Source organism: Eucyclogobius newberryi, unplaced genomic scaffold (assembly GCF_026437365.1).
Source record: "Eucyclogobius newberryi isolate DKJ021-1_F unplaced genomic scaffold, fEucNew1.0.hap1 SCAF_22, whole genome shotgun sequence".
Taxonomy (NCBI): Eukaryota; Metazoa; Chordata; class Actinopteri; order Gobiiformes; family Gobiidae; genus Eucyclogobius; species Eucyclogobius newberryi.
The window spans coordinates 19,177,190-19,199,317 of NW_027315857.1; the positions used below are offsets into that span (position 1 = coordinate 19,177,190).

Sequence of the window (22,128 nt, forward strand, 5' to 3'; positions counted from 1 at the left end):
ATGGAACTTTTCTGGGGGACGGCGCCTGCTCAGAGATGTTATTGTTTGTCATTAAACATGCATTTTTATTAGTGGACCTCTCCACAGATCTGACCTGTAACTTGATCTTGTCTACTCCTTGTCTCCATGGAGATAGCACATTGTGGGACATGTCAACATCTCCATAGAGACAAGCGGGTATCAGACCCTCCACCAGAAACCTTACACAGTGCACCATTGGAAGGAACATTTCAATATATCACAATATAATATTGTTTTAATTATTATTTTGTACACAGATGGTGGAGAAAGAAGCGACTATATTAATGTGACGGCCCACATTTCTTCATAACAGGATGTGTAATAAATAACAGCTTAGAGAGAATAAACATGTCAGATATTGTATGTAACATGTTCATATTTGCAATTGATTATTCCATTGAGCAGCAGTAGCTCACTATTATATCACTATTGATGTTGTCATTGACTGAACTTGCATGTAAATGAGTGAATGTAAATAAGTGTAAGTAAATGTGTTAAATGGAGGGTTTGTAGCCTGCGCTCTGAAGTGATCATCTTGAAGACTAAAGCCGCTTGATCACTGTGGGCGGGGCCAATAAAAAGTCTCAAAACAAAGGATTCATTCATTCATTTTCTGGGGGAAACTGGAGCCTATCCCAGTGACTTTGGGCCTTAGGCGGGGCGAACCCTGGACAGGGCCCAGCTCATCACAGGGTTACCACGGAGACATAGACACAAAGACAAACATTCACTCTGGGTAAAAAAAAGAAAGGATTCCTCTTCTGTAAAATCATAAAGACCCAGTTTGTCCAGAAATGTGACATATTGTCCCTTTAATGGTCAGAAGGGACCAGTGGACTGAGCTGTTTGTTTCAGTTAGTTAGCAGCTAATGCTAATACTAGTGTGGCAGTATGGGGTTGTGCAACAATTCAAAATCCAGTAGGTGGCGCGAAAGTGTATAAAACCCTCTTGTCTTCTTCGTCTCCCTCTGCGACTCGTGCATACTTTACATATTATTAGCGCGCGTGGCTATGCTAATAAACGTTAGCGTACTTGCAGACAGTTTTAACAAGTCTTATTTCCAACTGTCCTGGTGTTATATTTTAGGATCAGACACTCAGTCCGCGCTCTTGAAAGCTCTGAGGGCTTTTCCGGTGCAGAGAGGACCAGGAAAAGCAGATGTAAACGTCCATAACAGTTTGTTGCGGTGGATTGTCGGTGCTTTTAAATGTTGTCAGAACGAGTCTGACAATGATTTATGGACTTAAAAACAGCTCATGACATCACAAAAGTGGGAAATGGAGGGGACTTAAACAGGATTAATGAAACAAGTGTGACGGTTAATACAACTGATGAGGGAATAATGTTATAAAATTGCTCAAAAATGTTGCTTTTGAATATTATGTGTCTTTAAAAAAAAATATTTTACTTTGCCAGACCCCGAGTCTGAACTGACCTCAAATGAAATAAATGTGCGTTGTAGCGTGTTGCAGGGCGTGTCTGTAGCTTCTGCTCTTACGGAGTGAGTCACTGTATCTGCATCTCACTGTCGCTCGTCGTTTCACTTCCTCTTTCAGAGTAAAGTCAGCACTTCTCTCACTGGGTTTCCTGTAATCCCCATGTTGTTGCACAAACTGTTACACTAGATCGCCATCACACACTGGATCCAAAAACGAACCCCTCGTAAATCTGCGAGTAATCTCTCTCGACGCTCGTCAAGACATCAAGACCAGAGCCAGGACCAAACTGTGAACCCAACCTAGATCTGATTGTCCGACCAGCCATTCCCAACACGTTTTGGCAAACTACTTCTCAAAACTGTGTGTGGGTCTGGGGCTTGACCGTTCAATTTCCAGGGCGGAGTTTAGAGCAGAGACAGAACCAATCACATAAACCCAGAAGTGACGCAAAAAACGCGACACGCTTAATCGGATATTACGTAGGCCATGTCAATGTGTGTGAATCGCGATGACGCCCTTCGTATAACCGCATCTAACGCACGTTCATCACGGCGAGTAGAGCGGACATTCCTGATCGTTCAAACCGAAGCGAGAGCAGAAGTAAACACTGGGTCACGAGCCGGGTCACGAGCCGGGTCCGCCATCTTGACTGTTTTGGAACGGGGGTGGAAAGCGCTACTTCCGTATCTCAGTGTAACGCGTTGTCGGTAACTGGATTACCGACGATCTCATTGGCTATTGACTCCGAGTCCAGACCGAGACGCATTCGAACAGAATGTGGGCGGGGCTGGCGGGTCAGGCATTACATTTGACGCATTCTTATTATTAATACAAACATGGCTGGTGCTGAGAGAAAACAACTCAAATACTTAGAAAATAGCAGTTTATTGGAATGCATCATTGTAAAAAGCCCACAATAACTTCAATGAACCCACGCTGTCTTATTCCTTTACATATGTTTTCTGCATTTGTGTTTTGTGAGTTGACAAATGACACGTTGGAGGTTATTGTTTAACCTAGAAGGTTCCACACTATGACATTAAACTTTATCTTGCATTTATCCAATTACAGCTACTTTGAAAACATCCTGAGTAAAGTTGGGGCAAATTGGACAAACTTTTGCACAAACCTGACCCTACAGCCAATGTATTGATCCTTTACTCCCTGTGTCATTTTGGGACACATTAAATACTTAACATGAGTGCAGATGAACCTATTGAGAAAGCACCATCTGTAAAAATAGGTCACGTTTTTTTAGTTGCTCAGTATTTGCTTGGAAATACTGCTCGCTGCTTTGTTATCATGTGTTTTGCGAATGTCCGGCCGTTCAGGGATGCTGGAGATCAACGGAGCAACTGCAATTTGTCTTCGGCATTTGGCATCTCACTGGACTTCAGAACTCCTGCCATGGACACGGTACATGAATAACTTACATAGCATACTTTTAGCAGCAGGAAAGGAAAAGAGGAAAGGAAAAACACACAAACCGAGCCAATGATCAAAGACGATGATGAAAGACATAGTAATAGATAATTCGAAAAATGAAAAAACAACACAAAAATTACACAAAAAAGACAGACGAAAAAGCAGGTAAAAAGGGTGAGGAAGATGGACAATTTTGACCAGCGTTTGACGAGATGGGACAGTTATGTTGCGTCTATAGATGTCATTAGTTTGTCTCGTTCTGTTTATCTACATTTAAAAACTGGAAAAATAAACTATAAGTATTCAAATAAGAAAGCTCTTTCAGAGGAGTTGTCTGCACCAGGAGCAGAGAACCACCCACAGCTTCCACCAGGGGGCCCCCAAACCAGGCCCCCAAGCCACAGGACACAAACACAGGGCCCTGAGAAGAGACGGGGTGAACACCAAACCTCCACCAGGGGGCCCCCAAGCCACAGGACACAGACACAGGGCCACGAGGAGAGACGGGGCGAACACCAAACCTCCACCAGGGGGCCCCCAAGCCATTGTACACAGATACAGGGCCCAGAGGAGAGATGGGGCGAACACCAAACCTCCACCAGGGGGGCCCCAAGCCAGGCCCCTGCAGCCACAGCCGACCACCGCTCCTGGCGCAGAGGAGACACCGGAGATCCTAAAAATGACTCGCAAACGTACAAACAAAAGCATCGCAGGCTCAGATGTTCCCTTCCCTTTAACGGAATGTGGCGGAACATTCTAAGCTAAACGACGTTGCCATGGAAATAACGACGTCATGAATGCGCTTATGAGAAAGGCTTTCGTTGGAAACTGGTGGGGTGTGCTCACATTTATAAGCAGGCAGTGGTTTGGTGGTGTCAATATTTTTGAGTTTCACTTTGTGGCTTTTTCATCTCGGCCCCGACCTTTGCACACAACGCTCTGTCAACCTTTATCGGAAGTTCTATTGTGTCGGACTCTCACGAAGTATCACTGACAATAATATAGTCGTTCTGGTAAGTTTATATTGTTTTCAGATATGAGATGAGGTCATATTTCATAGTTTTGATCACACAGATGGTAAGAAAACATGCAATAAAAGTCTAAATAAAATGACTAAGAAAAACCTATGCACAAGAAATAACGGATTTTGAATATTTAACATGAAAAAACTGCACAGAAACATTCAGTAAATACATTAAATAACAATAATACGATTTACCGTAGTATAAGAGGACGTGGTTTATCAAGTGCTATTTACTGTACGTTACTGCACTGCAAGTAATGAAGAAGTAGGCTTGTAAACAGATGAAGTAAACGTTCTATTATTACCCAACGATATGAACAATATCTTTAGTATGAAAGTATTAAAAGTCCTTTATTATAGCATGGACACTTGGCTACTGTATTCTATTTATTTAATAGGCGGCTGTAACACCAGTGACACATTTTTACTATGTGTTTTCTTTAATGTCTCAAAAGTAACATTCTATATTAAGCTTTAAGCATTATATATTAAGAAATACTGCTGAAAAAGAGCATAACACCAACGACATTAAAACATTATTACCACATTATGGACTGGGATGGAGCAAACACATCACTGGGACTGAACCTGGATGAGGGGGCCTTTCCGCTCTCTCACACCCGGGATACTGGGGCTGTCGTCCTGCAGATGGCGCTGTCGTCCTGAAAAAAAAGCACCTTTTAGATAAACAAATGATCAAATGAAACTCACTGGACTAGAATGTTATGTTTTTAAAGGTATAAAGTCGGTGTAATCCCCCAATCGTCCAGTAGTGTTCAAAACAATCACCGATATGTGTCAAAGAAAGAGGATTCTTACTGAGAAATACTCGCTCACAGATTTTTAAACAAAGAGTGTATGTTTAATAATGGATTTTGACGATATGAGGATTTGTTTAATACGCTGACATTTGCCATATTTACACTCTTAGTTTTATGGACACTTAAAAACACATCAGTAAAACATCACTAATAGACTGAAATGTTGATCAGATGCCAGGATGTGGCTGTGCTCTTCCTGTACATAAAGGGTGTGAAAGGCTCTGCATGATTCTCAGACATTTTTCGACTAATAGGGAGGCTCTAAAACATAAATAATATCATCACGGTTTGGACACCGCCCACACCGACTGCAGCTCGGTCAGGCACAGTTGTCGCTCGCACAGAAGAGGAAGCGCGGTGCAGATGCAGACATGCTCGCAGAACGACCCATTTGTTTCATTCTTTTCTTTGCCCACAATGCTCTGCTGCTGCTCGGAGTCTGGAGTCACGGTATGTGCACTTTCTAAGCAAATTAATGTCCTTTAATGTATATTGCAGTACGTTGTGATGGCCTGACTTGCATTGTTTGACCACAATAACACATGCAACTGGTGGTTGGAACTGGTTTGCACGCAATAAAGGCAAAATATATCATGAAAAAGTGATACAAATGCTGCATAAAGCACATTTAATAAGGTTCAACGCACTCTGCATGTGTGTGGTCAGCAAAATCACTTAACTGTCGGCCCCTGTTTGCACTGTTTAACTTCTTCTTCTTCTTCTGAGCAGTTTTTTGTGTGTGTGTGTGTGTTTTTTTTGCATTGGCACAAGATCAAGCTTTGATCAAATCTATGCATAAACTGTGTTGTCAAACTAATACCAAGAATATCATGTTATTAATGTGATTTTGTTTGTTAAAAGCCCTGGCCACAGTGGAGCACGGCTTTCTTTTCACTTCTCTATATTATAAAACCATTTGAATAACTCTTACTTTATACTGTTTATAGAAAAGGTTCTCTCAGTAAATGTTCAAATGTTTTGTCATCAAAATGGAGAAATGGTCAAACTGAAAATGTGCTCTCGCATTGTCCTATTTCTGTTCTGTTTTATTTGAATGTCCAACTATTTAACTTTTATCCATGGAAATAGCATCGCCTGAGTGTCAGATCTAACTCCTTTAAGACAAGCGGGTCACCACCAGGCCAAGTTACAGGTCAGCTCTGTGGAGAGGCGCCCCCACTCACAGTAAATGCAATAAAAAAAGCACATGTACGTTTAAGGCTGGACTATGGAACATTGATGGATGGAGACAGTTTGCAGGGGAAAGTTACACAGTGCACCTTTAACCGAGCCAGTTTTATGTTTTTATAATGTTTTGAATCTTATTTGTTTCAGCTCTTGAGGCTTGTCTCGAGCGTTATGAAGGAGAAGGAGGAACCATCGTGTTGTCACCACCAGAACCAGTGAAAGAAACGCTCTCTACAGCACTGTGGAAATATGGCGAGATAAAAGTTGCAGACTTAAACATGGATTATAGTGGAAACAAGTTTTCTGGCAGAGCGACAATGGACAAAACAAATTATAGTTTAACTGTAAAAGAGTTGAAGATCACAGATTCTGCGGATTTTACTTTTGTCTCATCGGGAGAAGCAGCACAAAGACTAACACAGTGCATCAGACTAATGGTACAAGGTGAGACTGATGTGCAAAACTATATTTAACTCAAGTTTTCTGTTCAATCACATGTTATTCAAAACACAGCTTCAGTTATTCGAATGTTATTGTCATGCAGTTGTCATAAATAGCATTGCATTTGTTTAAAAAAGACATATTATGTGCTTGTGGGGCATTTAGTATTAGACAGTTACATATTTAGCACATGATTTTACACTTTGTTCGTCGTAAACAGCACTATTTATGTCAAACGTGCCCTTTGACTTCCTGTTCCTCTTCACGGTGGCTTTTATCGTAAATTCGTCTGACTTTTTTTGCAGATTCCTTGAGCATCAGCACGGCGCTGTTTTGCTCGTTATTGCATGTCTCTCGTTGTTAGGAAATGGTTTAATTTGATCTTGTCGGATAAGGTTCAACACGCAAAAAAGCTGTAGATTCCACCCACATCCATTCAAAGAGATAACCTCATGTTCCTCTGTATTAAAATGTTTAAAATAGCGTGTGTGACCTGTGAGAAAACACAAACCTCATTTATAGTGAGGAGTGAAACTGTTTTTCCAGCGTGTGAGTGCAAAGTGCAAAACAGTCATCGTTTCCTTTGCTCTTCATTCTAGTTTAGATGTGTTCTTTCTGCTGTAGGAGGTTTTTGCTATAGACACATCATCTATAAATGCTCTTATTGTTGTGAAACACTGGTACTTTCTGTTTTATTATAGGTCAGCTCTTAAAATGCTTTTCTATATTTGTCATTTGTGCTCAGCTTTCGACAAACAGGCTCTGAAATGCACACGATTCTGGTATTAGTTTATTTAATTGTTAGGTCTTCTCAAATGTTAATGCTTCTTATGGATTGGTTTGAACATGTGAGAGCTCAGAAAATGTCCGTTTTCACCTACCCCCTACCTCCACCCACTTCCCCACACTTAAATGAGTTTATTACTAAAACTAAAATGTACTCTGGGTCACGTAAGCTTCAGGAACATTGTGTAGCCTTGTTCAATGAAAAAATAAAGTAAATTCAAATCCATTGCAACTATGAAGGGATCAATACTGCATTTTATAGCATAAAGTCAATGGTCCCATCTCCATGACTACGCCTTTTTAGATCTAAACTGCTTATGTTATGGTTTGAATTGCAAATCCATCACAATCTCAATAGACAATGATGTGTTTTATTGAACTGTAAGCTGTGGCATGTATTTGACCGCGATGTTTTTAAAGCGCTGCAGATCTAAAACACATAAACTCTGAATCTATTTGTACTTTTTGTCTCTGCAGAAGTCTTGACAAGTCCAACATTGACTGTGATCAACATCACTCACATCTCAAATGAGTCCTGTGTGGTTTGGGCCGAGTGCGTCTCAAAGTCTGTCAAACACGTGAGCTACAGGTGGACAGTGAACAACGCCAACTACAGTGGAGCCAGGCTGCAGTACAGCCTCACACCACCAGAGGGAGACATCACTTTCAAATGTTCTGTTTCTAATAACGTCAGTGAGGCGTCCGCGAGCGCTGACGTCAACTGCCAATCACCTGGTAAACATGATAAACCTGATAAAAGTACGTCAAAGTCAACTTTATGAAATATGTCGCATTTGGGGATGTATTTCATATTCATTATACTTAATTACATGTACAAATAATGTCAATTTTATTGCTTTTTTTGTCAGAATTAGATGTAAAATTACCTTTTTCCTCACACAAAACAAGTAGTTTTATGTTTCCAAAGGCACTATCCCAAAAGAAATGTTTAATTAATGCTTTATAGAGTCAGAATAACAAGCCTATTTCAATCTAACCTCTTATTTTCAGGCTCCTCTTATTAAATTAGCATTACTCTTATGAAGGTTATTTTGTGTTTTTATTACGAATTTCTTTTGTGAGCGAAAACAAAGCAGTCAAAAGTTGAAACAAGCTAATCATAATGTCTGTAAATGACCAGAAATGAGCACGACAATCAGTTCCATTTCTGCCATTATTGAGCTCTATCATGATGTCTGCAGTTGATTTTAACGTTGTACCTGTTTTCCTCAGGTTTCATTGGAATCCTGCTCATAGTAGCACTTGTCTGTGCAACAATCAGCATCGTCGTTTGTTTGGTTTTTGCATATCGTCGCCGCAAAAAGAGACAAAGCGGTAAGAGAACAACTGTCACGTGTCCTCTGGTCCATCTTAAACGTCCATAACTGTAATGATCTGCTGAGTCTCTCAATACCTTTCAGAATGCAACGATGAACTCACCGTGTACGCCGAGATCGACGACGTCACAAGCGAAAAAGTGAGTCAATTATAACTTTGCATGATTGTATTTGATTCCATCTGAACTTCAATTCCAATAATATTACATAAAACTGTCGTATCAGGGGTGGATTTAACCAAAAAATCACTTCAGATTGAGTTATAAAGCCCATGTAAGATCTGATTGATAATGATTTCTGTAGCAAATTCTCTTTTCTCATCATCATAATGGACATAGAGAATTTATAACTTGGATAATTTGTTACAATGAAGTCTTATCATGACTAAATACCAGATCATGTGTAATAGTTTTCAGGCTGACCTCAGATGTTCTGGTTTAAACGACATATTTCTCTCAGGTTACATCGCCTTGTTCTCTGTATGACTCCGTTGACCCCAAACCCAGCCCAGTCCGACCCGGTCCAAAAGTAAGATCACTAATCACACGCAGCATCACAGTGTGTGTTGAGATTCCTGATATGTAAAGAATATACTGTGTGTTTGGCTTCGCTTCAGCCGCAGACGGTGTACGACCAGATTCAGTTCAGTCGAATGCAACGTTGAGCCTCGAGTCAAGACGATTGGAACGGAAAACGCGCTTCCCCGATACTTTACGATCATGTGCCGTCTGGTCATCGTCTCCCAGAGGTCAGACGGGCCGTGATTGACAGGTGGATCGGGGCCTGTCCATGGCTGCTCATGAGGATGGGAAAGAAATAACACAGGGACTGAAAAAACAATGCAGATATAGGCCAGATTGGTTTTCTTCAGGTTTCTACATACATTCAACCTATTGCACAACTACTTGCTGTGGGCAAAGAATAGCTTAAAAACTATAGTAAAGTATCTGCAAAGATGTTGTTGGGGTTCTCCTCTGGGTGGAGTCTGCTTGTTCTCCCCGTGTTACCACCGTCCAAAGACTTGGTCACTCTAAATTGGTCCTAGTGAATGAATGTGAGAGTGAATGATTGTCTGTGATGTCTATGTCTCTGTGTTGACCTTGAGACGAGTTGGCCACTGTCCAGGGTGTGCCCCGCCTAAGGCCCGAAGTCACTGGGATAGGCCCCAGTCACCCGCGACCCCGAAAGGGAACAAGCGGTAGAAAATGGATGGATGATTTTCTTGTAAATGACAGGTGACCCATGAGGTCCTCGGTGTCCCATGAGGTCCTCGGTGTCCCATGAGGTCCTCGGTGTCCCATGCCTGTCACTGCCACTTGGGCCTGACCACGCATGGGTCCCATCTCACAACAGCTGTAATCACGGCCACTGACGCCGTTTGTTTTATGTTAAATCGAAAAACAGAGGTGAAAAAACAGAAATAGTGGCTAAAAACAACATGGCATAAAATCGGTCTGTTGCCATGGACTGGACTGGGAGTGTCCTTTTCATGCATGTCCAGTTGTATGGTGGACTTTAGTGTTGTGCCGTTGGCTAAACATGTTTTATATTTGCTTTAAAATTGCATGTGCTCTTGGGGGCCCTCTGGTGGCTCAGGGGCCCAACAGCTGCTCAGCGCTACAACAACATGAAGCTGTAAAATACTGCCCTCTACTGGAGATTTGTATGTGCTACAAAGAATATATAATTTATTTTATATATTTCTGCACCAGTTTGTGTGAAGTTTAGTTGATTATAACACCAAGAATGTGTAATCTGACATGTTCCTGTTGCTGGAGCCAGGCTGCATGTTCCATCACTGCTCAGAGCATCACTGAGACGCAGAGGAGGAAGTTACCAGGCAACAAAATGTGAACCAGGAAGTATTATTTAATATATGCATTAACACAGGTTGTTGTATATTTTGTAGATAAGATTATATCTCAACATCGCGTTGGTAATGCATTAAATATAAGACTCCTTAGTGAACTATTTATTATGCATTAATAAGCACTATTTGTTTATTATCAACGTATCAAGCTATGTATGAATGCTCTTACAAACATCTACATGTTAATTAACACACATGTTGATATGTAAGTGGTTTATTAAAATGTTTATATTATCCACAAATGCTCGTGAATGTCTTTAAGTGGATAAACAAATGTGTTTATAGTTTACTAAGGATTCTTATTTGCAAATGTGTCCAAGTGTTTTTCTTTGTTTTTTATTCAAGAGTGACTTAAATAAACATATTTTTTGTACCAAATAGTTTTCAATAGTTTTGATTTGGCTTCACTCAGTTAAAGGTGCTTTTTCCATGTTATACTTTAAAATAAGTCAGTACAATAAGTTATAACTACAGCTTTGGTTTCTGCTCATGGAGAAGAGGATGTTTCTCGTTGAACCTACAGGAAGTGCTGGTTTAGCATTCAACCACTTCCTGTTCAGCTTTCAGAACGCGAACACGACTCTGCAGTGAATGTGTCTGAACTCACATCAGCTTTTACAGTGTATGAAGTATAAATACTTATTATGGTGCAATAAAAGTAGAAGTACAATTTATTTTAAAATGCATACAAATATTTATTGGAAAAAAAACATGAATATTTCTTTCACTGATCCAGCAGTCCAAACAGGACAAATACTTTATTGATAATAAGTTAATATAAAAATATAAGTATTTCATATTGTTGTTAAAGTTTGTAAAGTACTTGTAACTTCAAAAAGCGTTGAGAGTCCTGGCCGAGAGAACATTCATTCATAACGTTTGTGTTGAGATCAGTTCTTTTAGTTCTTCCACGTTGAAAGAGCGGAAGATTAAACATTCCACTCGTCTTGAGCAGAGAAAACTGTCCATCTGTTTCATTTTTAACGAAAATGGAGTTTACCTCAAACGTTACTCCGTCCTAAGTTACTAAATAACTCCTGGAAACAAACAAACAAAACAAAAAAATACTATTAGAAGTGCACATTTGGTCATAGCTGAAAACAAATGTCTTTGCATGGAATATATGTGAATATATGTGAATACAGTATATGTGAATAGTGTGTGACTGAAAGTATTTTTAGTGGGACTAGTTTGACTAAATAATGACTTGATGATTGTATTAATATAACATCCATGGCGTTTGATTGGCCACTGCCGGGGGTCAGTAGAGGTCAAATCTCTCATGAAGGTCAACATGATCATTGTCCCTGATAAACAAACGAGCAGAGAAACCTTTCCGCCCCGACTTTACTTAAAGACACGTGTAACTTCTCCGCTGAGGGTCCGCCACCTGCTCTTTGGCCCAAATGTTCCGCAGCTTGGCATTAAACTTCATGCAAAGACTCAATTTATGGGCGATTCCTCAAACAAACAGACTTTCCTTCTTCCTCTGAACAGGTTTCTCTCTCTGCTCGGACCTTTAACTTTGCCTGGTTGCGTCACCCGTTTGTTGCCATGGAGTAACTACGTTTAAAGCTTTCATCGGAGACAAGCGGGCGGCCGGACCTCTGTCGGAAAAGTATGAAGCATGAACTGGTTTGACAGAATGACGTATTTAGAGTTTTTAAGGAAAATCATTTACACGCTCACATATTCTAAACAAAATCAATAATATTTTAACTATTTTTAAAATATTTTTCATAGTTTTGGCCGGGGTGCGACTTATACTTATATTTATACTTATATACTTGTACTTATACTTATACTCCGGAGTGAAATTCTTCTTTATTTTCACACTTGCATCTGCATTTCATACTCCAGTGCGACTTATATATGTTTTTTTCTTCTCTATTATGCATTTTTTGGCTGGTGCGACTTATACTCCAGTGCGACTTATAGTCCAGAAAGTACAGTATTAATATTACGCTCCCAGATTCATGACATTATAGTGGATGGTTTGGTTATGCTCCGACCCGCACACAAATGGCGCTATATTTAAAAAGATAATAATAATGATGCATTCAGCACATCTTACCTCCGCCGTTTTAGATACATCACAAATAACATAGTTATAGCGCCTAAAAAAAAGCCAGGCACGAGAAATATAGGATCTCTGCTGATCTGTTTGGTGTTATCCAGAGGAGCCGACGTCGTCGTGGTGACGGGAAGCAGAGAATCTGAAGAAACACATAATCAAGCTTCACATTTGGGTTCAACACGACACAATTCCATAACTGTCCCAAAGATGTTGTTCCACAGTTTGACATTTAACCTGCATTTATTCAGTTTATCACTAAATATATTTGTTTTTTTGCCGACTACTTTTCTCAATTGAAATAGAACAGATTAATGCCGTACTGTGGAACATTCAAGGCAAAACATGAAAAATGGAGCTGCAACTTATCATTTTAGCAGTAAAACAATTATTGTAATTGCACACTGAGCTTTTTTACATACATGTTACACCAAATAAATGCTGAATATGGAGACTGAAGGTTCAGATAGAGATAATTGCCGATGTGAGGTAAAAGAGTGCTAGAGGAACCCATTGTCTGCTCTGTGTCCAGTTCTAGTGTGTCACTTTTGATTTCCGGATACACACAACACACAGTGAGTCCAGCGTAATGAAGAGTAAACACTAAAGTATACAATTAGAATTAAAAAGCAACAAACCTCTAAACGTGCAGATAATTAGAGACATCTTAACCAATCACAGGACCAAAACAGACCGAATCAGGACTCACAGAGGTAAGTTATGTCAAGATTATTCGGGCCACAATTTAATCATAAGAATAAAATTATAATAATAATAGTGACCATTTTAGACGTAAAAATATCTCAATTTTGCATCAATCTATGGTCCAAAGATGTAAGCGTCCTTGTTTATCTGGCTGTTTATTCCATGTTAACTTGACTTTATCCTTCACAGAGTTTGATTTGATAACGTCACATTAGAGGTTTGTGGCGCTCTATTAGAAGACAATGAAGGATTTTGTCGTTGGTGTAAAAATCAAGGTTAAATGATTCTTTCGTACAACATCTTCAGTTCGTTCTCACCTTCACACTTAAGAGAGACGGTTTTCGTGGCGTTGTCCCTGTTTTTCCTGGAGACGCAGGTGAACTCTGCGGCGCTCTTGGTTTTGTTGAGAAGGACCAAGAGGACATTTTTGGTGTCTTTAGAGGTTTGAAAGTGAGGGTTGTTCTCCCAGGACAGAGAGACTCCCGAGTCCGGGGACGAGCAGTGCAGATACAAAAAGCAGAAGTCGTCGGCAGGTTTTACAATGCTCTGGATGACGGGCTGCTGCAGGTGCTCTGAGACAGAAAGAACGGTTTGGTTTACGGTCCTCTTTTCAGTCTCTTGTAAAGTTGAAAAGTTGTACATTCATGGTGATGCAAAATGTGTTCAAAGACAAAAGAAAGCAATGTTTTGTCTCATGCAAAGAAAATCCAAGCAAATATATAATCGTTAAACACCTGTTAAAAGTAAGAAAGGGAGAAAAATGAATGAATGCAAGGAATTTCTAAAAAAGTCTGTCTAGATTCCACCAAAATTCTAAAAGAACCATTGTCCCCATGGTTTTAATCGGTCCAACGTGCAATAGTTCAGTGACAGAAGCCGCTAACCTCACAAACCACCACCACTGTACTGAGTGAAGTGACTTGCCCGATGGCACAGCGGCAGAATGTAACTTCGGCCTCGTGGTGATGGAATCCTTTGGCAGCGCTGCAGATGAATGGATACGAGCCCGGATCATTTGTGGTTAATATTCAGCCCAGTGTGTGCTGTGGTTTATACTCCGGTGCGACTTATATGTGATATTATTCGTTATTTTCACACAGGCAACCACAAGAGGGCGCTCTAGGCTCTAAGCGACGCAGAAGAAGAATCTGCACTTCCTCTTCCTCTGGAGTTTGTGGAGTTGTTTAGAAGTGACACAGAGGAAGAAGAATTCAATGGATTTAGTGATTTGGGGTAAAACTGATGCTTTGGTAAACTTGTTAGCATGTTCTTTATGCTATAGTTATCTGAATAACTGTTCATATGTTACGTTAACATACCAGACACTTACCACAGTTCTGTCTGTGCCTCATGTAGCTGAAGGTGTTAGCGTTAGCATACGTACACCTATTCACCATGTTCTCTAATCTGTTATTATTTTAAACTGCATTTCAAGATGAAATGTCTGTTCTTGGTCATGGATTTTATCAAATACATTTCACCCCAAAAATGCGACTTATACTCCAGTGCGACTTATATATGTTTTTTCTTCTCTTTTATGCATTTTTGGCTGGTGCGAATTATGCTCCAGAGTGACTTATAGTCCGAAAAATATGGTATTATCAAAACTTGAAGAATTTATACTAAAAAAGACCTTTTGTGAACAGTATTAGAATGCTCTTGAGTTTTTCCAGAACTAGTATAAGACACATGGAAACATTATTATTATGTGTGGAAAATTTGTCCAAAACCTTGACCTAAAAAACACAGCATTTTTAAGTGGGAATCGAGTTTAAAATGTTAGTTTTGCACTGCATTTAGACATTTTTAGACGTCCTAGTGGACATTCATAAAAGTGACTCCACTGTACGTTTGTTGAATACTTACGTTTAATGTTGAGCTTGATTTTGTTCACTTTATTGTGGTTTTCGGAGTTGAAGAGATCCACGGTGTATTCCAGTTCATCTGCACTGCTCACGTTGGACAACGTTAAGTCTCCTGGGAACAGAGGACAAACACGCTTAATCTGCAACTCTATAACCCTCATCAGATTTGTTCACCAGAAATAATAACAAATAACAGCATTATCTGATTATTCCAGCCAGTCACTGGTTTGACTGGTTTTACTGGCCCTGTTCCATGTGTTTACATAGTGTACAATAAAAAATCTAGTCTTGATGTCGATAAATACGTTAAACAAATCGTTCCCAAAGGCAGTGTTTTAGCGGCCGTGTTGAGCATGTGGATGTGATTTAGATTTAATAAAACATTTTGTGTTTGTGTGATTATTGTGAGGAAAAACGATTATTGAAGGCTCTTTAAAATTCTTTGATTTCCAATGTCAAACCTTCTGAATGATAAAATAAAGTTAAATGTGACAAAAACTGTTCATTATTAAAACATCCATATAATAATTTTTGGACTAAAAAGACACAATTTTGCTTCTAAAATTGTCCGAACCTGTCCGATTACAGTTTCCTGCTATATAGTTATAATATGACTGATAACTGATTCTGTTATGACCCCGTTAGCAAAAACCCAAACGCAGTCCGGATAAAGGCAAAGTAGAGTTTATTTATCAAAATCCCAAAAAGTCAAAACAGGAAAGCACATACTTAGCTCAGGTAGACGGGCAGGAAAACAAAGCAGGGCAGGAGACACTAGCAGTCTCATGGGCAGACGTCAGACGACACAGGGGCGGGGCGGGGCGGGGCAGGGCGGGAGAGACGTCTCCTGGGCAGACAGCGAACGACGAACTGACACAGAACCAATGGGCGACAGAGCTTATGTACACACAGAGAAGCAGGTGCAACGACACATCAAAGCCTAAAGAGTAAAGCTGTACATCAAAGAAGGAGAGGAAGATGAAGAAGAGTCAGCTTAAATACACACAGAGCGGATACTAACAGGCTAAAGGCGCTAAATGGGAGTCGGAGTGATGGGGGTCTGCTTGTGGGGAGTCAGAGTGGTCAGAGTGACGAGATGGGGGTGGGGGTGGTCTCCTGTCCTCGCCCAGTCTCGTAGACGCACGGCTACCAAGCAGCGACATCAGTGGAAATATTAAAGCCTATGGAATGAAGCCTGAAGAATAAAGCTGTACGGTGGAAGCACCGAACGTCAAAGAAGGAGAGGAAGATGAAGAAGAGTCTCCCTGGAATAAAGCCGGTCGGTCTCTGAAACAACAACAACTACGCAAGTCACAAAGACATATCATGACCTCATGGGCTTTGTAACACCAAAGCAATGGAAGGAGTACTTTTACGGACTACGACAGAGTCTGAGGAATAAAGTCTGGCAGTAATGCAAGGGAGTCGGAGTGATGGGGGTCTGCTTGTGGGGAGTCAGAGTGATCAGAGTGACGAGATGGGGGTGGGGGTGGTCTCCTGTCCTCGCCCAGTCTCGTAGACGCACGGCTACCAAGCGGCGACATCAGTGGACATATTAAAGCCTATAGAATGAAGCCTGAAGAATAAAGCTGTACGGTGGAAGCACCGAACGTCAAAGAAGGAGAGGAAGATGAAGAAGAGTCTCCCTGGAATAAAGCCGGTTGGTCTCTGAAACAACAACAACTATTCTAGTCACAAAGACATATCATGACCTCATGGGCTTTGTAACACCAAAGCAATGGAAGGAGTACTTTTACGGACTACGAGAGTCTGAGGACTACGACAAAGTCTGAGGAATAAAGTCTGGCGGTAATGCAACACTTGGATGCCAACCGCCATAAAACAACAACAACAACAACAACAACTTGGATGCCAACCGCCATAAAACAACAACAACAACAACAACAACAACAGATTCATCTTTGAACATATGTACCTGTGCTTGTATTCATGTACCTGTGCTTGTATTCATGTACCTGTGCTTGTATTCATGTACCTGTGCTTGTATTCAGCTGAAGTCTATTCCTGTATTTGTAAAAGTGGTTCAGATTTTCTTTGTTCTTTAAGTACGTGGCGATCCACGTGGTGTTGGTCCAAATCGACCACGTGATCGACATCAGGTTCCACTCGGGATCGGCCCCTGAGCGCAGCGTGACGGACTTCCCCGCGTACACGGTCACAGGTGGGAGGGTGTCGGCCCGAGATCCTGGAACACATGACACACACACACACACACACACACACACACATGACACACACACACACACACACACATGACACACACACACACACACACACATGACACACACACCGTTAAGAAAGCAGAAGTCGGAACAGCTGAGGAGGAAGACGAGTGCTATTTTAGTCAATAACGTGAACTACATCCTAGTTTGACTCACACTTTGGCGTTTTTGTGGAATTATTTGCAACATATTGACATTTAAAGATAATATTGTGAATGTGTGCAACGCAAATCTAGTCTTGATGTCGATAAATACGTCACAAATCGTTCCCAAATGCAGTGTTTTAGCAGCCGTGTTGAGCATATGGATGTGTGATTTAGATTTGATAAAGCATTTTGTGTTTGTGCGATTATTGAGAGCAAAAAAACAATCTTGCATTTTCTGTCCTATTCCTCAGGTTTGACCAACTTTACAAAATCAAACATGACAAAATAAAGTTAAATGTGAATGTTGTTTTGAAAATGCATTTTTGTGATTCATTTAATTAAACATCAACCAATGCGTTTAAAGACATGTTTTAACACATTGTTAAAGAATTTACATCCTATTTTTACTCTAAAACATGTTGAAATACCGTTACAAACTTATTGCTTACTGTTGTTTTGACCGGAGCTTTTTTCAAACATTATACCACAAATGAGCAGTAACGACAACTTCACATCACAACTGACATTTTAATTAGAAAAAAGGGTAAATATTCAGGTTTATAAGACAATTTCCTTGTTTGTGCCCTTAAATGTGCAACATGTAACTTAATATACATAATACATAATATACACGTTTCACACTGTAAACGCTGTGAACAGGATTAGATTTAGGATTTTTTTTGCTCAGTTTGATAATCTTGTTGAAGTTTCAAAGTCATATAACGCCACAATAGTTGATTTGACACTCAATAACGCCTTTATTCTGTTGAATTATTCTTTAAACTCTCTGAAAATTGCGTCTGTGTGAAATGTCGTGTATCTATGACATCACAGTGGGATTCCACTTTAGAACTGGGCTCCACTTCCTGCAACTTTCTACTTTTATCTTTACATTTTGATTGTAAACTGAACGCTTTGACGCTGCGGTCTGAACGGGCCATGAGTAAAACATTTAAAAAAACAAACAAACATTAGAACCTGTCACGTGCCCTTTAAGGTCCACACTAAACAATATAACAATTAAATATAGCCGCAAGCGGCAATGATCGGCCCACGCTTTGCCGCACAGACACCGTGATTCTTTGAATAAAAATGTGGATAACTTTTGATGGTTCACCCCTGAAGATGAGTCTCACCAAATTTCAGGTTAATAGGGCTAAAGCCCGAGGAGGAGTTCATGAAAGTATAAAGTGTAAACATGCAATTTCCCCATTGGAATAACATGGGAGGTTTCTGTCATCGCTACGGCAACGCTGTAACAATTATCACATGGGTCTCATTGACATTTTTGACCCGGATGCCAAAATTAAATTTTGTGTCAAATTTCGTAAAATTTCGCAAAACTAAACATTTAACCTCCATATAAAATCTGTAGGGGGCGCTGTGGCACCAAATAGGCTCGGTCAAATGCCGTGGCACAAACTAACATGGCAGTTTCGGCCGCACGCCGCGGCTCTGTAGACACTCCCTAAATGCAAAACTGTGTAATCAAATTTAACATCTCATCATGGAAACAAGCAGGTGGTGACCTCTATAAGGAGAGTTAGCATTTGCTTCATCCAGTGTCACGGGGGGAACTTTATATGGAGACTTTTAGAGATAAATGCTTGTTTTATGTTGCTATTTTGGGCAGAATCTTAAAAACTGTTGGATTGTTCATTTGGGTTTTATTCGTAATTTTAACAATGTGTAATAAGTAAATCATTATTATATAGTGTGCGTGTGTGTGTGTGTGCGTGCGTGCGTGTGTGTGTGTCTCTTCTGCTTTTCCATCACTATGACTCAAAACAGAAACGAGTCTGTGTGTTCATTACATTTTTGAGTCATTGACACTTCTGCATTACAATAAACAGGAGTGTACGTAAGGTCATTTGACTTTAAAATGTCCTTTTATTTGCATTGTGTTGAGTGTTTTCTTCCGCTAAATTGCAGTTTTGCCTTGACGTAATGTTCCTTATCTCTAAACAGATAAAGCGGGCTTGTGTTTAACATTAAAAACTAACTTTTTTACTCGTCTGTGAGCAGTATATTTGACAAAAAGGACACAAAATAGCCAATATTTATTCATTTTTTTGTAGTTTGAGTTAGACACAGACTTCCTCAATAACCCTGAAATCATCAAATGTTTCTGTAACAAGTTCACACGGCTCAGAATAAGTCTTTAGTTGATCAAATGTTTCTTAATTGCAAACCCGCTGATATTCAAGAGACATTTACATTATATGTGATTAGTTTATTATACTTTTTACTGTGTAACAGCTAAACTGAACACAACCGCGCGTATTAATGTGAAGATGATAAACTGTTATCTTTTCCATCCCGGCAAGTGAACCCATCTGCAATTTCAATTCCTCTTCTGAGTTTTAGCTGAAAATATGAAATGAATGAATCTTACCTTTAAGCAGCAGAACGTACAGGAGCAGCAGACGCATTGTTTTGGCAGTTACACAACCAACGGTTTTCTCTCTCTGGTGAATCTCCACTTCCTGCTCAACGACTCATGTCCTAGTCCTTGTTCAAATAGTCGCATTCGTATATAATAACTAAGGGCGTCACGAGTTTATTAGTTATTAGCACAAATAAACGCACATAAAGCACTTCAACGCTGCAATAGACAAACTAAGCTCACTTCAACTATTTATGCGAAAGAAAGAAGAACAGGAAAAGGGACGATACACATGTGCTGTGGTCGGTCACATCCACCCACTGACACACTCAACACTTTTGTAAGTGTGTTTGTTCTATATCAAAAATAATTAGTTTTGTCAACATTTAAAACTAAAATAAACGCATCTGCTTTGAGACGTCACTGCTTTGCCTGTAATGTTGCACAATATGGACTTATTAGACACATTTATCTAACATTTATTTCATCCTGGGTGTTTTATTGCTCCAAAGTGGCTCGATAAATGGCGACGTTTCCACAGATCTGACCTGTAACTAGGCCTGCTAAGGTTATTGACCACTTCGGCAAAAAAAATGACATCTCTGTGGAGACAAGCAGGTGTCGAACCCTCCACCAGAAAAAGTTATTTTATAGTCATTGCGTCAAAGCGTCATTCTTACAAGTTTGAAGAATCTTGGTTAGAAGGTCCTCTCCCCTCCGAGCGTCAAAAACACTCCATTTCACCGATCTGTCACGTTAGAGGTCAAAGTCCGAGATCTGCTGCAACATTTTCATCTTATTGAACATCTTTTGAAGTGTCTTTGTCGCCCCCTGCTGTCTCTGAGCGGAGAAACCATGGCTCTTATATTTATGTTTGGCAATAAATAATGCATATGTTTTACAAAATATTTCTTCACAATGTGTACCTAGAGAATACTTTCATATATGGTGTAAGGTAGGTCTGTGTTCAAAATATCGATACGGCGATATATCGTCACGGACTCCGTATCGATGATGATACTGAGTCACAGTATAGATATTTATTTAGTTTTTTTTTTTTGGCCTGTAGGCTTCAAAGGAGGTGGAATAGTACTTTTGATCTGCTGTTTGTGCTGCTCCTCTGGTCGAGGTGAGAAGGAGCTGTGGACCTGAGCAGAAGCTGATCTGAGCAGAAGCTGCTGCAGCAGGTTCAGACCATGAAACATGCAATACTTTACTAGAATGTGTTCCATATATCTCTATTTGGATCAGTTGGCTGGATGTATGAAGTTATTAGAGCAGAATGGATTTATAAATAAGCGCTTTGTGGATAAAAATGACATTTCATACATTTTCTTATCCAGAGTAAAAACTCTACCCATTTGGTACATTTTTAAGACACTTTTTAAAAAAGTGTATCGGGATACGTATCGTAATGAGGGAATTGTATCGGAATATACAAGTATCAGGATGCATATCGTATCGCGAGGGTCTTGGTGATATCCAGCCCGAGTGTAAGGATTTCTGTCTATTGCAACTTTTGATTGTTAAAAAAGACTGTCCTGCAATGAATACAATATAATTTTGTCATTTTACAGGTTTTAGGACTAATTTGCACTCCAGTATTCAATAAATGTATCAAACAGAATAAAAAGACTAAGACAGTGTATAGCCCACAGGGAACAAACAGCATTTAATAAAAAACACAGTTTCAGTGTAAACAGTAGAAAACATTATTTTAAAAACAGCTTAAAAATCTGTGGAATAAATGAAACAAAAGAAAACGTTGCTGACGAGACAGTGTAACATTCATCACTCTAAATATTATTTCGGCACATTTGTGAAGTCCACTCCTGGCACTTTATAACAATTCAAAACCACAATTATTATTTCACTGACAACAGTTTAGTTTAGACGTTCAAACAATGCACTTCGTGACTCCAACATTCATGTAGAGTAAATGTAGAGAAAACAGCCGTTCAAAAAGAGGAACCTTCATTGTCAGTTTAAGCATACAATCATATAAATCATTGACAGGTTCTCAATGCATCTCGTTATTAAAACTTACAATCACAAAAAGCTTGAAAAAACACACTTATATTTTGATAACGTTGCACAATTATTTCGATTGTTCAAACCGACAGACTTTGACTAGAAGAGGGCGTGGCCTGTTCTTTCAAATAATCCTCATTTTTTGTCATAAAACTCAACATCTTGAAACACTCGACACAGTAAATGATTGAAATGAACAGTTTTAATAGTAGCTTCGGTTGTTTGTAGTGTTCTAAGCAACTGACAACTAAGTTAAAGCATCAAAACATTTCACTTTTACTGTGTTTAATTAGTATGTTGGACTATTGCTAGCCATTATTTGCAT

General features: G+C 39.8%; 2 protein-coding genes across 2 annotated transcripts; one reads left to right on the forward strand and one right to left on the reverse strand.

The window, feature by feature from the left end:
- Positions 1 to 5,075: 5,075 nt before the first annotated feature.
- On the forward strand, positions 5,076 to 9,147 carry LOC140371510 (SLAM family member 8). Its single transcript, XM_072458682.1, has 7 exons — positions 5,076 to 5,181; positions 6,067 to 6,363; positions 7,624 to 7,905; positions 8,380 to 8,481; positions 8,550 to 8,623; positions 8,943 to 9,011; positions 9,100 to 9,147. Exons 1-7 carry the CDS (start codon positions 5,103 to 5,105, stop codon positions 9,145 to 9,147), a joined length of 951 nt encoding a protein of 316 aa, XP_072314783.1. The 5' UTR covers positions 5,076 to 5,102.
- Positions 9,148 to 11,087: 1,940 nt separating this feature from the next.
- LOC140371833 (CD48 antigen) lies at positions 11,088 to 19,967 on the reverse strand. Its single transcript, XM_072459043.1, has 6 exons — positions 19,782 to 19,967; positions 16,994 to 17,203; positions 14,999 to 15,109; positions 13,450 to 13,704; positions 12,428 to 12,569; positions 11,088 to 11,390 (listed from the first exon to the last, which is right to left on the reverse strand). Exons 1-6 carry the CDS (start codon positions 19,816 to 19,818, stop codon positions 11,372 to 11,374), a joined length of 774 nt encoding a protein of 257 aa, XP_072315144.1. The 5' UTR covers positions 19,819 to 19,967; the 3' UTR covers positions 11,088 to 11,371.
- Between the last annotated feature and the right edge of the window lie 2,161 nt (positions 19,968 to 22,128).

Coding starts and splice junctions, on each gene's coding strand:
- LOC140371833 (XM_072459043.1), bottom strand. CDS start 19,818: ATGCGTCTGCTGCTCCTGTACGTTCTGCTGCTTAAAG. Junction 17,204..19,781: donor GTACGTTCTGCTGCTTAAAG/GTAAGATTCATT, acceptor CATGTGTTCCAG/GATCTCGGGCCGACACCCTC. Junction 15,110..16,993: donor TCAGCTGAATACAAGCACAG/GTACATGAATAC, acceptor CTCTGTTCCCAG/GAGACTTAACGTTGTCCAAC.
- LOC140371510 (XM_072458682.1), top strand. CDS start 5,103: ATGCTCGCAGAACGACCCATTTGTTTCATTCTTTTCTTTGCCCACAAT. Junction 5,182..6,066: donor GCTCGGAGTCTGGAGTCACG/GTATGTGCACTT, acceptor TATTTGTTTCAG/CTCTTGAGGCTTGTCTCGAG. Junction 8,624..8,942: donor ACGACGTCACAAGCGAAAAA/GTGAGTCAATTA, acceptor TATTTCTCTCAG/GTTACATCGCCTTGTTCTCT.